We start from the raw sequence: 20,648 nt of genomic DNA on the forward strand, positions 1-20,648 counted from the left end.
TATGCTCAGCCAAAAAGAATAAAATTAAGAAGAAAAAAAAAAAGATATTCTCCACTAATACCACGGAGTTAGTTTTAATAATGGAGCTAAGGTGCCAAGCATAAATATGCATGCAATCTGCTTATTTGACAATAAGGAATCCTTATTCCATCAAATCATATACGAGTATAACTAAATCGTTTGCTCAATTACGTCATTCTATGCTGAATGATGTTCCGTATAATGGTATATATTTAATCAAATACTCGTATATATTACCTCTTTCGATAGACATTGTCACATTAATAATTTTAATTATATTAACCTTTATGACAAGTAAATTTGAACGGGTGAAGTATTTAATTTTAATTTTCTTATTATGTCGCAATCTATTGATTAGATGATCATTATATTAACGACATAAAATGACGATGCAGTCCTTTCTATGTACATAGAAAATTCTCTAACAGTCACTTCCTGCTGTGGCATGTAAGCGGCCAATTGATTCCGAGCGGCAAAGTCGTCAAACATTCCTTCAGATCTTGGCCTGTAAATATCTTTGACTTTGGATATTTCTTTCCTCCGTTATTCTACATATAAAATAATCGAATCTAAAATATATCAATTCGACTCAAATTAACAAGTAAGGCTCCTTGAAAGTGAGCCAAATATATAGATACTCGTATTAGATATAGGACAAATTTGGCTCGGTCGATATTTAACTAGGTGGTTTAATTGTTTTAATAGTTGGTAAATTACTTTTTTCCATGTTAAAAGCCGTTAATTTTGGTGGAATTGTGCAGTTTGATTGATTAGAAAGCTTGTATTAACCGTGAAGAAATGATTCATTGGCACTTTTAACTTAGGTCCTAGTACATTGCTCCAGCTGATAATTGCATGTGAAATGAATAGACATAAATAGATTTAATATGCTTGATTGCTACTATAATCCTCAGTTGTAAATGTACTGTGATGCCCAAATAATGTAGGCAATGTAAAAGTGAAGAGTCTAATGTAAAAGTGAATCTTTATTTGTTGGACTAATAATGTAGGCAATACCGCAATATAGCTACCTATATAACCATAAACAGTGAAGATACTATACTAATTAAAGATATCAATGCCATGAATGTAACACAAATGCACACGTCACATATATTTACTTATTATTGCGATTTTCGAGTATTTCGTAAGAATTAAGAAAATTATTAATTTGATTAATTTGAAAGTAAAGAAATCAAGATACAAATCGACGAGTAAATATATAGAGCAATAGATAATTTTTAGACCAATTTGTATTTTAAAACTAAGCCATCGAGTCAAAATGACATCTTTAACTTACTATAGTAATTTTAACAAATGAATTCCTCCACAAGTAATAATATATAATGTAATTACATCTCGATTACCTCTATAAAGACAATATTGATAAAACTAATTATTTGAATAGATACAAATCGCTAAATTACATCTATAAGGAAACGCATAATGTTCATATCCATGGTGACCCTAAAACATCAAAGATTTTTTCATCTCTTTGTAAAATTGTAAATGTCTTATACCATGATACGTAGACAGGATCACAGGACTCCATGAATAATTGAACTTTCATGAAAACCATAATTTTCTTAAAACCCAAAAAAAAAAAAAAAAAAAAAAAAAAAAAATCTAAAAAGCCGCGCATAAACATTTGATTATTGATATTCAAGTATTAGTGGAGCCAGGCAAGGTTTGGTGTTAACTTTGGCAGATTTTTTTTATTTATCCCATCTTTTTCGACTCTTTCTCTCTCCTTCCTTCTCTACTTTCTCTCTCTTCTTCCACCTTCCATCATTATCATCCTTCTTCTCTACACCCACCTGCTTCTGTTCTTTCCTTTCTCTCTCCTCTTCACCATTTCTTCTTTCCAGATCCCTTTTTTCTAAGGTTTCTATTTCTTCCCTAAATTTTTAAACCCCATTAAAAATTGCATACTTTTACCCTTTATTTTCCTTTAATTGTTTGTTTTTTGATTGATTTTTTGATTTTTGAGTTGACCCACTTTTGATTTTGGTGTTCAGATCAGCTTGATTGTTGCTGGAGGAGAGAGAAAATCAGGGAGAGGTTTTGGGTTTTGGTGATTGGTAGGAGGAAGGAGTTTGTTAGATCTGTTAACAAGAGGGAGGAGGAAAGAAAACGATGTCGTTTACAGGAACTCAGCAGAAATGCAAGGTTTGTGATAAGACTGTTTATGTGATGGATCAGCTTTCTGCTGATGGTGTTGCTTATCATAAGTCTTGCTTCAAATGCAACCATTGCAAAAGCAGGCTTCAGGTAATCCCTTTTTATTTTATTGCTATCTTAATTAGTTAAGTTTGATTAGATAGGATTTTTAATATTATTATCATTTATTTATGGCATTAAGACTTAATTTTTGTTGCAATTTTCCACTATTGTATTGTATTGTAATTGACAATGTGGGGAGTTGGAAGTTTTTGCCCATGACAATCAAAGCTTTTCTGGGTTAAAAAATTTAAAGCTGTTGGTTTTGTTGTGCATGTGATTATTTTGATTTTGTTGATCAATTATTTTTCTCTGATTTATTTATGTCATTTTATAAGGGTATTTTTGTCATATGGATGCCAGCTAGCTAGGATGTTCAATTGGTCTTTTTGTGTAATTGTGCCTTCTTTGGACCAAAAGAGAAGGATAATTTGCTTCTGTGTAGATTGGTTTGATGACTTGTTATTGAGCTATTTGAATGTAGTCTGTAATGTAGCTCATATGACTCAATTTAGTGTCTCAAATGTCTCTTTAGAACAGGACGATCCATACATTTGTACCAATTATATAGGAGAAAGTAGATGGAGGAGTCAAGGATCAGGATATTCTGTTAAACCTTAGAAGAAGAATAAATGTTGTTGTATTAAGACTTTTAACATTAATGAATTTCATTGATGTGAATCTTAGCCATTTTTGTCTGGCTGGTAAGCTTGTTCTTCGACAAGTCTTTATATGTGTATGTTTATGTATACTGTTAATGTCTTGGTATAGAACTATAGTTGAAAGAGTCGTATACTGTATTAACAAATGGAAAGTGAAGATTTTAGCTTGGCTATTCGTGTATCGTGTAATTAGTCTTCTTGTTATTTGGGTTTGTACAGCAGTATATGGTCGAGGAGGTCAGTATTAATGGCTAATGTATCTTCCATCTTGCTTGTAGCTGCACAGTTTTTCTTCAATGGAGGGTGTTTTATACTGCAAGCCTCACTTTGAGCAATTGTTCAAAGAGTCAGGGAACTTCAACAAGAACTTTCAGTCTCGTATGATTTCTTTCAATTCCTTAAACCTGATATTAAGATCTTTATAGTTTTTGACCATTTAACTGAATAATGGAGTATTTTCTTGTACTATTTAACTGATCTGTATATGTTATTTCAACAGCGCCTACAAGACTACTAGCTGAAAAGTCACCTGATATGAAGCCTGAGCTGGTAAAATTCTCCTCCATTATCATGCTTCTTTGATAAAAATGGGCGACCTAGTTGTTTCTTCTCATATCCAATAATGCAATTTGGTCTCAGACAAGGTCGCCAAGCAAAGCCGCGAGCATGTTTTCAGGGACTCAAGAAAAATGTACAACTTGTTCCAAAACTGTTTATCCCATTGAAAAGGTATTGTCTTTGTTATTAAATTTGCACTTCAATTGGTCTGGTTTAGCAATTGTTTATTTATCTCAGAGTTTGATTGTGTAACGCCCCCTCCTCCCTTTTCACCACAACTAAAGGGACTGGGAAGAAAAAATAAAAGAGGAAGTCGTCAATCTCATTTCACTGGATTGCCGTTGTTGTACTTTTTTTTGAAGTTTTGTAGTCAAGATGAACAAACTTACAGGTGAAAAATGTCGGCCAATTTATAAGCTGCGTAGTTGAGGCCATTTCTATTTTATTTAGACTCTTCATGGAACCTACCTCAAGAACTTGTTTGATTTTTAAATCTGACTTGACTTGGACTCTTTCCATGTGGCTTAGTCATTGCTCGGAATGCATACCTGTGTCCAACACTAGAATTAACGTCTGAGTAACATCTATGTTTACTGCTTCATAAGCCTTCATTGGGTTTCATGGTCTGTCATGGTAGTGTGATTTGAGTACCTAGTCCTTGGCTATCCAAGGGTAGCTAAAGATATGCTTGTTAGTTGTCACCTTTTGCTCATCCTTTTTAAATTCGAGTCTTGTTTCTTTCATGTGTGCGTTTTTACGGCTATCTTGGTTAACTTTTCCTCGGTCATTGATTTTATATGCAAATACCCATCAGGTGACAGTGGAAAACCAATTCTATCACAAGTCTTGTTTTAAGTGTTCCCATGGTGGCTGCTCAATTACCCCTTCAAACTATGCTGCCCTTGATGGAATTCTCTACTGCAAACATCATTTCTCGCAGCTTTTCAGAGAGAAAGGAAGCTATGCTCATATTATGAAGTCTGCTTCAATCAAGCGAGCAGCAGCTCTGGTTCCTGAAGGCGTTGCAGCTGCTGTTCCAGCTCCTGAATCTTGAGTGCCTGATTTTTTTTTTAAAAAATGAATTATTTGGATAGTGTTGCCTTCTTCCTGTGTGACTACTGTGATAAGAAGTTAACAAAAGACTTTTGCCTCTCTGTTTTGTTGTGTATTTATCGTTCATATTGACTCTGGTGTATGCTTAAAGTGAGCTTCGTGCTCTTTGTAACGCTTGGAGGATGAATTTTCTCATATAGTTCTCTGTTAACCATTGCATCAAGAAGATTAACTAAAACCTAGTGATGAATCTCTAAATATCCCATGATGTTCGGCCTTAGTTGAGAATATTATTCTTAAAATTATACTGCATATTGTCCTTCTCCTAAAATTTGGGAAAGGCCTCTGGTTTAAAGAGCTTTGTGCTTTTAAACTCAAATTGGTTGAGATAAGGACAGTTTAAGTTTAGCTTGGTCACGGTTGCTCATGTTCAATTCGTGCTTTAAGCTCAAATTAGTTGAGATAAGGACAATAAAGTTCAGCTTCCTTACGGTTACTCATGTTCAAATGCTCAAATTAGTTGAGATAAGGACAATTAAAGTTCAGCTTCCTTATGGTTGCTCATGTTCAAATCACAACGAAACAAGTTATGAGAAGGAATAAGTTCAAATAAGAAATTTTTTCCAAGTAAAACTAAGTGTACTCAAGGGAAAAAGTGCAAATAACGAATTATCAAGTGAAATTTTAAAGGCTTCATAGACAAGAAATCCATAGAAGTAGCAAAGCTGAAGTTGGAGCAGTAATACCAATTATGCAAGGTGTCCTTTTTATGTTGTTTTTAGGCAACGAGAATATTTGTGAACCATTCCAAAAGAATGCACCATTAGGAATTAGGAATGGAGCAGCAACTATACGACACTAACATCCTAAATTCCTAACTCCAGGAAAACAGTCTGTGATTAATCATTGGATCAATGGGATGGATAAGCTCACAAGAACTAATGAGTAGTGGACCACCTTAAATCAATTCATGTCACTTTCGGGAGTAATTTGAGAAAGAAATAGCCATCAAGAAGCAGATAAATAAAGAGTGTCTTTCGGTGCAGAGTACTGCAGACTCATATTGTCTACATAACCATGAACCATGGTTGTTAAGTTCCCATTCCGAAGTAGAATCTGTATAACAATAGGATCTAAATATCTAATGATCTTCAACAACAAAATCTAGCACTATTCTATACTTCAAAGATTCATTAATCTGAATCAGCGACACAACAAATACTCTGTATGGACCAAATTAAGATGACAAGTGAATCTTGCATGTTATTTCTTACCAACAGTGTAAGTGTGTAACTAGCAACATGTATATACAAACAGCAATACGATAACTCTAAAGTAGAATCTTCACGCTGACAATATTTCCCTGTACGATGAAAATATAAAATTACTGTGAGATTAGATTAATCTTGTTCTGTCAGCAATGCTTAATATCACCCCCTAAAGTACCACTAGTTCATCTTCATACACGTGAAAGAAATGCACTCTGTCCACCCCTAACGATTAAATTCAATTATTTTGTACACAGGCTAAGAAAGATAGTTCCGGTCACCAGAGAACAAGACATGCCCAAACAAAAAGATAAGCCAGAGTACACCTGAGATGTCCACAAACATTACATCAATCATGCTCTATCATCTTGGAAAAGGATTGCTTATTCTGGAATCAGAGCCATCCCTTGTTCCTGCATAGGAACTTAAAACAGCTTTCAGGTTCTTTTCACTTGCCTGAATGATACTCTATATTTCTTTCACCACTTTACCCATTGAAGGCCGCTTGTCTCCTGAGTACTCGACACACTTCAAAGCCAATTCCACGAATTCTTCCATACCAATCAGATTGCCAGAACGAATGACAGGGTCCACAAGGTTGTATATGTACCCTGTCTCATTCATTGTGACCTTAACCTCTTTTACAATGTACTCCTTGTTGTTCTCTATCGGCAACCTACCACTTACCAGCTCCAGCATCACCACACCAAAGCTATAGACATCACTCTTCTCAGTCAACTGTTGGGTGGTCAAGTATTCAGGATCTAAGTACCCCTGGAAAAGGAGGACATATTTGAATGCAAAGGAAGAAATAAACATCTAACGTGATAGAAAAATAAATACACAAATTGTTATATGCACAAACAGCTTCAAATAGGAATTAATTTGGATCCGTTGGCAATTGATGCAAAATATAATTAATTCTACTTCTACCCAAATTTGATGGAACGAAAATTCTACTTGAACCATCCACATGCCCACCCCCTTTCCCCAGAAATCATAATTAAAATACCATATAAGTTTAGGCATAGAAGACTAACCATTGTTCCCTTAACTTGGGAACTAACATGATCTCCATCATTACTTAACAGCTTGGAAAAACCAAAATCTGCCACTTTTGCATTTAAATGATCATCAAGAAGTATATTTTCCGACTTAATGTCCCTGTGTATGATGGGGAGCTCAGCAAGCTCATGCAAATATGCCAGACCTCTTGCTGCCCCAAGAGCCACCTTTAATCTTTTTGTCCACTTTAATGTAACTCCTGATCTCCCTGCAATGACACATCAGAATAATTAGTACCAATTCATCTAGTATAGTGTAAATGCAAATTTCAAGTGACAGCATTCACAAGATGTCAAATACAAATATACAATCAATAACTAACAAGATCAACCAAGTAGCACTCCTTAATTGACAACAGCACACATGAGCCCCTTAGGGAAGTATGAGGAAATGGGGAAAATTAACTTGTGCTCATGCCTCATGCCCCGAGCCTTGGCTTAGGAAGAAACGCACATGCCCCTGCCATAGCTTTATCCTAACATAGATCTATGTATTCCTTCACAAATCAACTCCCTCTCTGGGAGCAAAGTAGCAGAAATCTGAACCTGAGGAGTGCAAGTTGGTGATTGGAACCATCTCTTATAGATCCTGACTACCATTACAACATAATTCCAAAATAGTCATCTTATTGCACTAAACTCATTTTGGGACTTTATAGACGGCCTTTTATGGCTCCAAGCCATCTTTAATTAAACCTTGGAACACCTACCACATCCACTTCAATTTTTAAAAAAAATTCATAAAATTGGTCCAAAAACGTGGGTTATAGGCTTCAGTTATGGACACAATTTTTCAAGTCCGAAAAGAAGAGGTCAAGGTGTTTTTATGGACCCCATGAAACCCTAAGAAGGTATTTGGGTGGTTTAAACTTTAAACCATCCACTTTGCATTTAAATTGTCAAGTTGGGAGGTTACGTACACGACTCCCTTTATTGAATTCGAAGGTCTCTACAAGCATTTATGTGAAATTGTGAATGATTAAAGGATATTTAAGGTTCCAAACTACATTATCCCTATTGCAAATATAAGGAGCATTTTAAGTGTTAAGTGTTTTTATCCCTTGCACTCATGCCTTGTGCCTATCCTTGGCTCAAGATTCGTGCCTATCCTTGGCTTACCCTAATATCTATGGCTCTATGGATTCCCTCCCAAATATCTGTGACTAGTAAGAATCAGACATGAGGATTGCATAAGTGATGAGAAACGCACTGAGCTCTTGACTACCAATACAATATAATTCCGAAATAGTCTTAATAGAAACAAAATCATTTTTGGGACTTTAAGGCCTTTTATAATTTGAAACTATCTTTGATGAGTTGATGACACCGGGAGACACGCCCCGCATCCACTTCAATTTTGAAAAATTTCCCGAAAAGAGTCCCAAAGTGTGGATTATAGCCTTCAGTTTTAGATAATTTATGATTTTTTCTATGCCCGAATAGAAAAGAGGTTGAGGGGAATTCTAAGGACTCCACAAGACCCCAGGTAGCTATTTGGGTGGTTGGAACCACGCACTTTGCCTTGAGATTTTCAATTTGGCTGGTTACATAAAAAGCTCTTTTCAATAAATTCAAGGCCACCACAACTGTTTATGTGACCGACTGGTGGGTATTTAAGGCTCCAAACACACCAATCCTGACATATCTTAAAGAAGAAATGTCTGACAGCATGTTTGGTGCAGCTAACAAAGAGTTGTGCTGGCTAGTGAAGAACAGATGGTTCACTCAGTAGATACAGCTAGAAGCATTGAGAGGCTTGCGTGACTACTTTGCATTATTGGAAACATTGTTAAATAATTAACGCCACAGATTATGAACATGAATTAGCATTAACAGTCTTTTCTACTAGCATCAAAGCCTAATATTAGTGTTTAAATATAAGCAAAGAATTACCTGAAAGACTTCCCCTTAAGCTTCCATTTGGAACATATTCATAAATCAGCATCTGTTCACCTCTATCATAACAGAAGCCTACTAAACTCACAACATTTCTGTGGTGAACCCTTGATAAAAGCTCAATCTCAGTTTTGAACTCTAGAGCACCCTGCAATGACCCAACCTGAGCTCTTTTGATTGCAACTAGTTGTCCATTGTGAAGATTTCCCTTATAAACCTGATCCAGATGTTCAACAAAACACCTTTATATAAGAAATATAAGATCGGAGGGTAAAATCACTAAAATGATAAATGAGTCCTTTTATAGACAAAATACAAGTTTCTTTTTATACAGAAATTCATAAGATGTGATTAAATCATCTGAAAAGAAAATTTTCAATGTGTAAATTGTTAAATAAAATAGAACCTATAGTTATTAGAACTATGAGCAAAGCTTGCTGACTAAGGCAAGCAACATAAATTCCTACTACAAATAACCTGATGCACTTTGTGAAGCATAAGCTATTAGCAGAACCAGGAGCAAGTATTGTTTTGTTACTTGGGCAATGATAAAGCGTCTCAAGTCATTCGAGGTTTAATATTCTAAATGAAAGTATACAGTGTTATGACAAGCGTTGTGAATAGACTCGGCAACATAGAGTACGAGTTTAAAATCTTAGATGCTTTAAGTTCTGGTAACAATATTGAGGTTGGCTTCAGCAGCAGATCTCAAAAGATTATATTGCGCTAATAAAACAAGTTAGGAAAAGAGAGAAATCTAGGGGCAAACACACCAAGCTAAGCTGATTCATGATGAGTTACAATCCTTTCTTTGACATCTGCTCATAAAAAATATAAGAACTTACTTTCCCATAGCCACCTATTCCAATCACATTTTTGTGAGAAAATGTATTTGTGCAATGCATGACATCTTCAAATGAGATGCACCTAACTCCCTTTAGTTGAGGAATGTCACCATCACTCCAGGATGCTGCACTTATACCAAAAAAAAAAAAAAAAAAAAAAAAAAAGCAACCATTAATCTTCAAGCACATTAATTTAGTATCGAATAAGAGCAATTCAACATTGGCATATGATCTTACAGAAAGGATTATTTAATTTATAGGCTCTTTGAGCAATCTTTCTTTGACGATACGCATAAGCTCCAGCAAAAATTGTAAGCAGCATAAGCACGAATCCAGATATAGAGAGCCCAATAATGAGGGTAATTTTTTTGCTTCGTTCTGCAGGTTTCTCTGTGGCATGAGCAGAATTAGGAGGGAAAAAAATCAATTAAAGTAGAAGGTGAAATCTAGTTCAAAACATAAGATAATTATTCAATGAAAACAGATTTATTATCACCTGGAAAAGCATAAGGCACAACAAATTTGAAGTGATAAGGTCCATATGGTGTTTGGAAAAGATGGTCATTAAGGACATTCCCAATTCTAGATATATCTGTTCGATCAAAACGAACGCCAGAAGGAGGAAATAATGCTATTTCCAACACAAGATAATCAAAATCAGTTTCTCTCATTGAACTAACCAAGCATATTTTTGTAACAAAGGAACCAATAGCAGTCTTCAGATTTCCATCCAAAAAGTCGTAGTAAATCAAATTTTCTAGATTAGAAAAGTTAAAAGATAGAAAGACCAGACGAGCAAGATAGGGACGTCTGCAATCAGATCCTGTTAAATCTGTAAAGCAAGACAGAGAAACACAATGCACTTCAGGTATAAACTTTGAAGCATTCAATGGTTTGCTATTCTTGCAAATTCCTATTGCTTCTTGACTTTTGCAGAATGGGTTGTCATCAAGTCTGCCACAAATGACACGGGTTCTTACTTATTCCAGCAATAAAATGATCATATAGATACCAACAAACAGCTGAATCAATTCAAGATTAAGACAGACCAAAAACAATGCATACAGTAGTACTTACAGAATGCTGTGACTGTATCCTCCTAAAATAAGTTCTTCAATGAAATTATTTCGCAAATCTATAAGGCGAAGCTCACTATCGAAGCCGGTCCCAATATCGACAGTGCCATTGAGTAGGTTGTTTCTTAGTAACCTGTTGTCACACGCATAAAATTAATTTATTAGTAAAATTACAATCATTTTGTTAATTAATTTCACATTTAGCTTCTGAGACAAACTCACCAAAGTAAGGTCAAAAAAAGAAGCAAAAGGTTTAAAAAAAAAATGAGAAGGATAATCATACACAGTTTGCAAATTGGATTGGTTGAACAAAGCTGCAGGTAGTTGCCCACTTAAGCTAGAGTTTTCCATCCTTCTGTGCAAGCTCAAACAATAGATTAAATCTACACAAAAGGGTGAGAAAGAAACAGAAACGATATACAAAATATAATCTACATATCCTGTCTTTGATCATGATATTCTTGAATTTTGTGAAATGGAAAAAAAAAATGAGAAAGCAATTTAGAATCAGCATAAGCTTGCAATGAACACTACTTGTCCTATATCAAACGATTTATAGTTCTAATGACATATGAACTTATTCAGTATTTTCCTTTGGAATATCAATCATTTCTCTTTGAAGCTCATAATTTCACCTTCTTCAGACTGAAGTTGCAAAAGACGACCTGTGTGCAAATCCTATAAACACCATCTTGTCAAATATTTTATTGGATGAAACGATTCTTGTCTGTTTGATCTTTAAATCCCAATTAACTGAATTAAGAGTTTATAATTATAATGCCACTTGGCTTTTAAAAGGAAGATGCTGTGTTTCATAAAAACTTCTAGTTAGAAGTGTGTGCCAAGCATTGCACCAAAAGAATTTCTAATATGCAAATCACAGTACTTCGTATTATAGTACAGAGGTGTAACCTAAGAAAGCTCATATCCAGAGACAGGTAATTTCTCTAATAACAAGGATAAGATAGACTCAAGCTAGTCTGTCCCAAGGATCTTATATCCACCACTGTCACTGGTAAACATGAATTGCAAACATATATTTTTGGCATTGTCTTCTCTCTGCTGATCATCTCTTATTCTACTTCCTTTTTTTTAATAACAATTTGTGTCTAGAAGGAGTACATAAAATGGACAGGATTACAGGAACATACAATGTAGTCAAAAGTGGCAAAGTGTTGAACCACAGAGGGACATCTGAAGCAAAAAAACTGTTATTACTCAGATCTCTGCAAAACAAAGGTTGGTAATGTGAATTCATTAGGAAGATTTGTAATACCTCGCAACCAAAAAAACAATTATGATGCATGGTTGCGTGCACTATTCAATAATCTGACAACAGGAATATATGATAATTACAAATTGGATAGTCAAGCTACTAACATATATGTAAGGCGATTCATTCCAGAAAGCTCGGGTAATGGACCACTCAAGTTATTGTTTGCTAAGTACCTGAAAACATAAGCCATCAGCCCATCAGTGTAGGACTTGGACAGACAAGAGTAAAATTGACATCAACTCTATGGCTTACAGTGAAGTGGGAGAGAATTATAGTTTGTTTTACTTACAGCTCACCCACGTTTATGAGGTCATTCAGATTCTGGGGAACCATGCCACTAAGGGAGTTCCTGTCCAAGCGTCTGCAGTCAGTGTAAGAGGGTCAGTGGTTAAACTAAAATTCACTTCATCACAATATAATTCAAAGGTATACTCACATAACCTCTAGAGCCAGCACAAGCCCTAGTGTTTTTGGGATAGTTCCTTCTATCTGGTTGTCATTCAACATTCTGTAAAAATGATACAGTAGAACATCAATCTTGCATATATCAATTCATGGTAGGAAAATAATCACAAAAGTAGGTTCATACAAACTAGCTGAATTAGTTTTATAGTTTTAGCACAGAAAGCAAGGTTAATGTAGATCATATTTCAAACATTTGCAGTTTGTCTAATTTAACTCAACTGATTAATCCTTAGTTAAAAATAAAATTAAAAAAAAAAAAGTAGAAATAGCTTGTAATAATCCTTAAACCTAGAGCAGCAGAGGTAGAAATAATAGGGAAGATGGAGGCTGTAATGTAAACTAAATTTGAAGAAAGTTTACTGTCATTGGTTATGGATTTTGCTGAAGGCCAGTGGAGGCCTTTCATAACTTTGGAGTTTATTATGTGCAAGAGTACGATATGCTTTTAGATAGTTACTTTGTTTAAACTATTATACAGAGTACAATTTTCAATATATATGCCAGAAATGAAAAATGATAAGTGAAGCCACCGCACAAGACAAAAGGTGGGCTACTTTTTCAGTCAAACTGATGCAATCTATTTATGAATGTATCTCATCAGTCTACAGCAACTTGAAAAATCTTACAGATGCCTAAGAGCCATATCTGAGCGGAAAAATCCAAGAGGAATTTCACCAGAGAACTTATTCTCCCCAAGATGACTGCATGCAGATCAAAATACTGTTAGATTTACCATCAATACATGTAAGGAAAAGAAGCATCAGAAAATCTGCATCAAAGACTCGTACAAGTGCTCGGCCTTTAACAGGTTATCCAGGCCAGGCGTAGTCTTGTTTGAAACTGGTAGGTTTCCATCCAGCTGGTTGCCAGTTAGATCAAGCCAAACAAGTTTCTCAAGATTACCGATGGAATGTGGTATTGGTCCACTGAAGTGATTGGAATTGAGAAACCTAATGAAGATCAAACAAATTTGAGTCAGAAGCAGATGTAATGTTAATGAATTGATCAACAAAGACTTCTCATAGATTTTGGTATTCAGCAATGAAGAAAGGCAATAGCCAACATATGGAGCATGAAGCTGTATTCCACTGAGGCAACAACAATTTAAAGATAAATGATAGACATTATCCTCAATTTAACTTGAAAGAAGAGGTGAGCTGATTTTCTCTACCAAATTGGGGAGAAGGAAGGGGGTGAGGGGAACAATACAGACAACAGAGAAAAGCCTTACAAACGCTGGAGATGTAGGAGGGATCCAATTGATTCAGGAATTGGGCCAGATAAATTACAGCCTGAAAGAACACTACATCAAGAAAACACAGCAAGGTTGATCACTTTAGATGTTAGCAAGATGGTTTTTACAATGTTTATAGAAGAAATTGCTTACAGCCGTTCTAAATTCTTCAGACTGCCAATATTTGATGGAAGTAGGCCAATCAGACCTCTGTTGTCGGACAGATCTCTACATACAGAAAATAAAGAGTAAACTTTAACACGGTACAGAACTATAAGCATTATAGAAGAAAGCCAAGTTATGTGTAAGTGTGTTGCAGCACCAAGTGTCTTTGGGGTGTTGAGCACATTATCATTTTGATTAAGCAAATAACAAAAAAACACTAAAGTTTGCTAGATAGTAGATGGTAAACTGAAGTTTTAGACAGTAGATGGTAGATGGTAAATGTTGTTTACTGCTATCCTAACCTACGCTATCTAAAGCCAAAAACTCCCCTTTCTAATTAAAAAACAATGTTGCATTTGCCAAGTAGTCATATGTCTAGGTGCTCTATAAATTGGTTATACTAGAATATGATGTGTTTCTGGAAAATCAAGACATGCCGAATAATAGCAATATCAACATTATATAATTACAACTTACAGTCTCTGCAGCTCAGACAATGAAACAATTTCTTCAGGCAAAGGACCAGTCAGATTTGTACCTGATAATAAGCTGCAATATTAAATTTAATAGCTCAGTTGACAAAGCTAGTGTTCATCAAGAAATTGACAAAAAATGACCGATTGAAAGTTGTAAAAAAACACTTTCTCAGCAGACTAACATAGCAATCACACGCGAACCATTGCAAAAAATACCATCCCATTTTTTACCACATGGATCATGCCCGACCCAGTTGGGAGGCATATTTTTCCATTGTGTCTTGAGATTCTCCAACACAGCCACTGCATCAGTACATTTCATGAAGTCAGAAATAGAATTTGACAAGAGCCAAGTTTCAAACATGAAAGCTATGGAAACATCACTTTAAACTACTACTTGTGAAAGAAAACAGAAAATCTTGAGCATAGACATGCACACGGTCCAACCGATATAGAGGATCATCACGTAAAAGGATCCACAATACTAAGGGCCTCTTTGGGATTGTCAGCAGATGGGACTCTCTTAACACAGAGTCTTAAGAGCCAGATATCTAATTATCATTGAAATGACACAGCATGAAATCTCTACACTGGATGGATCCCTTCAAATTATGGCTAGATGTAAATCAAATCCATTGTAGTTAATGAAAACATAAGAAGTCATCTCGAATTGAATCAACCTCATCAATGCTAAAGAACAATGCAACATTGACCAAAATGGGGCTACATTAAAGAGTGCAGCCACAAAATAAAACTAGGCAAGATTATTCAAGAGCTACTTACAATCTCTTGAATTTGTTTTTGCTGATACATGTAAAACCCAGCATTGTAAGAATATGAGCAGAAGATAGACCAGAATTCTGTGATTCATGACTAAATTTTAGAAAGAAATTGACAATGGTAACCAATTCAATAATCGGGGCACCCCAATTATCAGAATCATTCAATTTTAAAATATACAAGTAGTTTCCATAGAATTTAATTAAATTAAATTACTGGGTGTCAATTCATTTGCAGAAAAATTAATGTGATAAACAAATAGACTAATGAGCGTCAATTCATTTGCAGAAAAATTAATGTGAAGAACAAATAAACTTGTAGAAGATGCAGTTTATAAAATTCGAAGAAAATGGCATAACCCAATTAATTAATACAGTAATCTGGGTCACATTCATCATTTGAAGCATTCAAATTAAGAAATGGGTTTACTAATAAGTAGAAAAACTGAAATTTTACCGGTGCAGAAAGTGGCAGAGACATTCTTTTGACGTCCACTTCCATTGTTGATCAAGTCTCACTGTCTCAGTCTTCATGTTCATTCTATGGGCGGGCATTCACGTACGGGTGAAATGTGAGTAACAATTTGGATTTTGGACACTCTCTCCGTCTTTTGGGCTCTCATTAGTCATTACTTCTGATTTCGGTTAGAAATGGAAAATATTGACCCATGTATTAGGCTACTAGCTAGCCAGCTAGGGTTAATTAATACCTAGTATAAAGTTTTCCGACCGAACCGGACCAACTCTTTCGATTGTCAATTATTTTTAGTTTTAGGGCTAATTGAATTACGTACTAAGGGTCTGTTCTCATTGATTGAACTGAGCTGAACTAAACTTATTAGAACTGAACTGAATATTTTATGAAAAGAAAATTAAGATAAGAACTTAACTTAACTTAAATTATTAGAGTGAACTGAAAATATGAGAATAGGCCCTAATTATCTCTATCGGACACATTACAATCTCAAATAATGTGTCGCTTTGACGCTTTCTAAATTTACAAGTTACGGAGAAATCATAACTTAATATTCCCATAAATTTACACGCGAACCATTGCAAAAAATACCATCCCATTTTTTACCACATGGATCATGCCCGACCCAGTTGGGAGGCATATTTTTCCATTGTGTCTTGAGATTCTCCAACACAGCCACTGCATCAGTACATTTCATGAAGTCAGAAATAGAATTTGACAAGAGCCAAGTTTCAAACATGAAAGCTATGGAAACATCACTTTAAACTACTACTTGTGAAAGAAAACAGAAAATCTTGAGCATAGACATGCACACGGTCCAACCGATATAGAGGATCATCACGTAACAGGATCCACAATACTAAGGGCCTCTTTGGGATTGTCAGCAGATGGGACTCTCTTAACACACAGTCTTAAGAGCCAGATATCTAATTATCATTGAAATGACACAGCATGAAGTCTCTACAATGGATGGATCCCTTCAAAGTATGGCTAAATGTAAGTCACCTCCATTATAGTTAATGGAAACATAAGAAGTCGTCTCGAATTGAATCAACCTCATCAATGCTAAAGAACAATGCAACATTGACCAAAATGGGGCTACATTAAAGAGTGCAGCCACAAAATAAAACTAGGCAACATGATTCAAGAGCTACTTACAATCTCTTCAATATGTTTTTGCTGATACAAGTAAAACCCAGCATTGTAAGAATATGAGCAGAAGATATAGACCAGAAATTTTTGATTCATGACTAAATTTTTGGAAAGAAATTGACAATGGTAACCAATTCAATAACCGGGGCACCCCAATTATCAGAATCATTCAATTTAAAATAATACAAGTAGTTTCCATAGAATTTAAATTAAATTAAATTACTGGGTGTCAATTCATTTGCAGAAAAATTAATGTGATAAACAAATAGACTAATGAGCGTCAATTCATTTGCAGAAAAATTAATGTGAAGAACAAATAAACTTGTAGAAGATGCAGTTTATAAAATTCGAAGAAAATTGCATAACCCAATTAATTAATACAGTAATCTTGATCACATTCATCATTTGAAGCATTCAAATTAAGAAATGGGTTTACTAATAATAAGAAAAACTGAAATTTAACCAGTAGAGAAAGTGGCAGAGACATTCTTTTGACGTCCACTCCCATTGTTGATCAAGTCTAACTGTCTCAGTCTTCAAGTTCATTTTATGTGCGGGCATTCACGTACGGGTGAAATGTTAACAATTTGGATTTTAATAATTCTGGGTCTGGTTCACACTAATTTATTATGAACCACTAACATTAAAGACAATATCATTGTTTTATTAATTAAAAAAAAAATTACTATATTAAAATAAAGGTTATGATGTTGAAATAAAAGTTAGTATGACATTATAAAAGCTATTAGAGGTTAATTTTTTATAATGAAAATTTTAATATAATGGTCAATATGAATAACAAAGATCAATATATTAAAATTAAGTCACTATTCAACTTAATGTTGTACTTTAAGTTCATAATAACATTAAAGTTCACACAAGTATTAAAAAAGATTACTATGTTAAAAATAAAGTTACTATATTAAAATTTGGGTTTACTATGTTGAATATAATATCAGTTACGTGTGTATAAACTTTAGGTCCACAATAATATTATTGTGGATCAGGTCCACGTGAGATTTTCTGTTTGGATTTTGGACACTCTCTCCGTCTTTTGGGCTCTCATTAGTCTTACTTCTATTTTGGTTGGAAATGAAAAATAATCCAATATTGGCCCATAAACTCCCTCTGTCCCCCCCCCCCCCCCTTTTCCATTTGACTTTTTACGGTTTCCAACACTTATGTTTAAATGCTTATACCTTCAATTTTTATATGCATAAAAATTATAAAAATTTGATATTAATAAAATTTACAATGAGACGATTCTAACAAAATTCCACATAAATATATTATCACTTACAGATTAATGAGAATTCATGGTCAAAGTTTTATAAATTTGACTCATATATTTGCAATGGGGCAAAAATAAGAGACGGAGAGAGTATTAGGTTATAAATAAACTTTTGATATACTTCACAAAAATTTGCGTCTGTTAAAGTGTTAATTCGCACAAAGTACTCATGTCTCATGCTACGCATTACAAATAATCAATTTTAATGAAAATAGAAATTCAACAAAAAATTATCCCTAATACTCCAATGAGCATCAATCCCAATTATTTTTGAGGCCTGCCTAACATTTTTACTCCTTTCAAGGTTCAAGTATTTGTACAAGTGCTTAATACGTTAATAACTTAATAATACTATCCATCCACTAAAATAAACCATGCACCATTTTTTCATAAGATTTAAAAACATTAAAATAACAAGTACTGTAAAAAATGAAAATGAAGTCATGCATGCCATAAACATACTGTAAACTTAACCCAGATTTGATTATATTCACAAAACATGATGATAACATCATTTCATTTTCATGGCATCTAGCCTTCTTTCATTACATCATTACTACATATATAATAAACTTAATACTACTACCACTCTCTCTCTTCATCATAATAAAACCTAAAAGCATTAAACATCATAAAACGAACCCAGAAAATCAAACGAACCAACACTTGATCTGAAATTTCAAGCAGCAGAAATCTGAATAGACTTAGCAGTCTTCTTAGGAAGTTGAACCTTGGGAAAAGTAACAGTAAGAACAAACTTATCTCTGCAAAGATCCACTTGTCACCCTCTTGTTCATTCTGCTTCTTCTTCTCTTTCTCTTTCTCCTTCTCCTTCTTCTCACCGGAGATGACAAGCACGTTGTTACCACCTTCATCCTCCATTTCAATCTTAACTTCCTCCTTCTTCATCCCAGGAAGCTCGACCTTGAGGACATGAGAGTCAGAGGTCTCCTTCCAGTCCACCGCCACCTGGAAGTTTCCAGAAGAAAGGGCCAGAATTCCCAAGGAAGACAAGAGTGAGCTGAGTGAGCTCGTCTCAATGGGAGACGAAGAAGAAGAAGAAGACGACGACGACGCCTTCTTCTTCTTGGAGAGAGAGTCATAAGAGGTCATGGACACAGGAATGTGGATGGGAAGGATTTCGGGAAAAAGACTGGAGTTAGGGCTGAGATGAACGGAAAAAGCTTGGGTCGCCATTTTTGGAGGTTTGGAGTTGCAGGAAGGGTAGAAATGGTAGAAAATTCTGGAAGAGTGTAGTAGTACTGTGTTTGAGAGTTGTGGTGAAAATGGAGAGAGGGAGGGGGTCTTATTTGTAAAATAAGGATGGTAGGTTTTTAGGGTTTGGCTTGGACAGCAAGCTAAACGAGAAAGTTGTACTCACTCACTACTGAAATTTCAGTAAGGAAATGCACATTTTTTTGGGCTTTTGGGGTAGCTAGCTACTTACATAAATAACAGGATTAAGTTTGTTTATTATTGAGTGTTTAACTTAATTAAAACCACTAGATTTTAATATAAGATATGAGTTGTGGCTAATTATTTTGAAAATCTTTAACATTATCATATTATAATAATAAATTAATAATAATTCGAAAATATACTTGTCAAAAAAAAAAAAAAAAAATAATACGACAATATAATTAATACTCTATAATAATGTATTGTGAAATCGAAATGGTGTACTTGTACATTTTTTTAGGACTAATGTTTTATTTTAGGGTAATGCTATATGTAGCCCCAAGAGTTATATATAAGCATTAAATATACTCTTGGGAATTGTATAAATTAGGAATTCATGTCGAAAACACGCGTAAATCAGTGTAATTAGTGTTTATATTTCCATGATTTCTTAACTTTTTATGATTTTTAAGTGTAAATTTAATGCTTATATGTAGCCCTGTGACATAATAAATTAGTGTAATACGATAATCATCTCAAAACTTGTTACACCAAAAAATATAGAATTTTTTTTTCCTTCTCTATAGGCTATATGTAATCATTTATCAATTATCACAACACCGTAGTTCTCCTTAAATAAGAAGGAATTAACTTTTAAAAAAAGTAACAATAAATTATAATACACAACAACATAACCCGAAACATTATCTAGGTAAGTTGACTAGTTATACTTGCATCATACTTCTTTATTTGTGGATGCCGCAATTAAACCTTAGCACAATGCAGATTTGGATGTCATTAAGGTTAATTGGGTAGTATGATACTATGATGGTGAAATATTATTATGTCAAACTCGAATAAAACGGCTCAGCTTTCTCATTCACATGTAAGGTGTATATATAGGTACAAGAGATATTCCTAACCCTAACTAGAATAGGAATAAGATAAATATGAACATAATTAGAAAACTAAATATATTATACAATCTTTCCTAATTATTATCTCAACATCTCCCCTCAAGATGGAGCATGTAGATCTCGAATGCCCATCTTGTCAAGTAACAATTCAAATTGCGCCTTCCCTAAGGCTTTTGTAAAAATGTTCGCCAATTGAACCTTCGTAGAAACATACGATGGCTTAATTACTCCTTCTTTAATGGCATCTCTAATAAAGTGACAATCTACCTCAATGTGTTTTGTCCTCTCGTGAAACACCGGATTATTTGCAATATGAAGTGCCGATTGACTATCACAGTACATGTTCATACCTTGTTT

General features: G+C 34.5%; 1 protein-coding gene and 1 pseudogene across 2 annotated transcripts; one reads left to right on the plus strand and one right to left on the minus strand.

Moving 5' to 3' along the window:
• Positions 1 to 1,732: 1,732 nt before the first annotated feature.
• Positions 1,733 to 4,709, plus strand: LOC145591175 (LIM domain-containing protein WLIM2b-like). The gene is made up of 6 exons (XM_081647574.1): positions 1,733 to 1,905; positions 2,040 to 2,292; positions 3,182 to 3,281; positions 3,403 to 3,452; positions 3,543 to 3,632; positions 4,276 to 4,709. The coding sequence occupies exons 2-6, from the start codon at positions 2,158 to 2,160 to the stop codon at positions 4,513 to 4,515; spliced, it is 615 nt and encodes a 204-aa protein (XP_081503700.1). The 5' UTR covers positions 1,733 to 1,905; positions 2,040 to 2,157; the 3' UTR covers positions 4,516 to 4,709.
• Positions 4,710 to 5,932: 1,223 nt separating this feature from the next.
• Positions 5,933 to 19,173, minus strand: LOC145590711 (leucine-rich repeat receptor protein kinase HPCA1-like; annotated as a pseudogene). Its single transcript, XR_014102130.1, has 20 exons — positions 18,735 to 19,173; positions 16,125 to 16,211; positions 14,462 to 14,582; positions 14,281 to 14,352; positions 13,792 to 13,866; positions 13,636 to 13,707; positions 13,193 to 13,354; positions 13,031 to 13,105; positions 12,376 to 12,447; positions 12,229 to 12,300; positions 12,044 to 12,112; positions 11,815 to 11,889; positions 10,947 to 11,018; positions 10,665 to 10,796; positions 10,084 to 10,541; positions 9,825 to 9,977; positions 9,588 to 9,712; positions 8,740 to 8,959; positions 6,823 to 7,055; positions 5,933 to 6,556 (listed from the first exon to the last, which is right to left on the minus strand). The product of XR_014102130.1 is annotated as a leucine-rich repeat receptor protein kinase HPCA1-like (transcript).
• Positions 19,174 to 20,648: the final 1,475 nt, after the last annotated feature.

Source organism: Chenopodium album, chromosome 18, assembly GCF_948465745.1.
Source record: "Chenopodium album chromosome 18, dcCheAlbu1.1, whole genome shotgun sequence".
NCBI lineage: Eukaryota > Viridiplantae > Streptophyta > Magnoliopsida > Caryophyllales > Amaranthaceae > Chenopodium > Chenopodium album.

Bases quoted from the DNA above. Each gene is read 5' to 3' on its own strand.
- LOC145591175 (XM_081647574.1), top strand. From the start codon at position 2,158: ATGTCGTTTACAGGAACTCAGCAGAAATGCAAGGTTTGTGATAAGACT. The intron at 3,282-3,402 runs GTATGATTTCTT...TTATTTCAACAG, and splicing joins CAACAAGAACTTTCAGTCTC to CGCCTACAAGACTACTAGCT. The intron at 3,453-3,542 runs GTAAAATTCTCC...ATTTGGTCTCAG, and splicing joins CTGATATGAAGCCTGAGCTG to ACAAGGTCGCCAAGCAAAGC.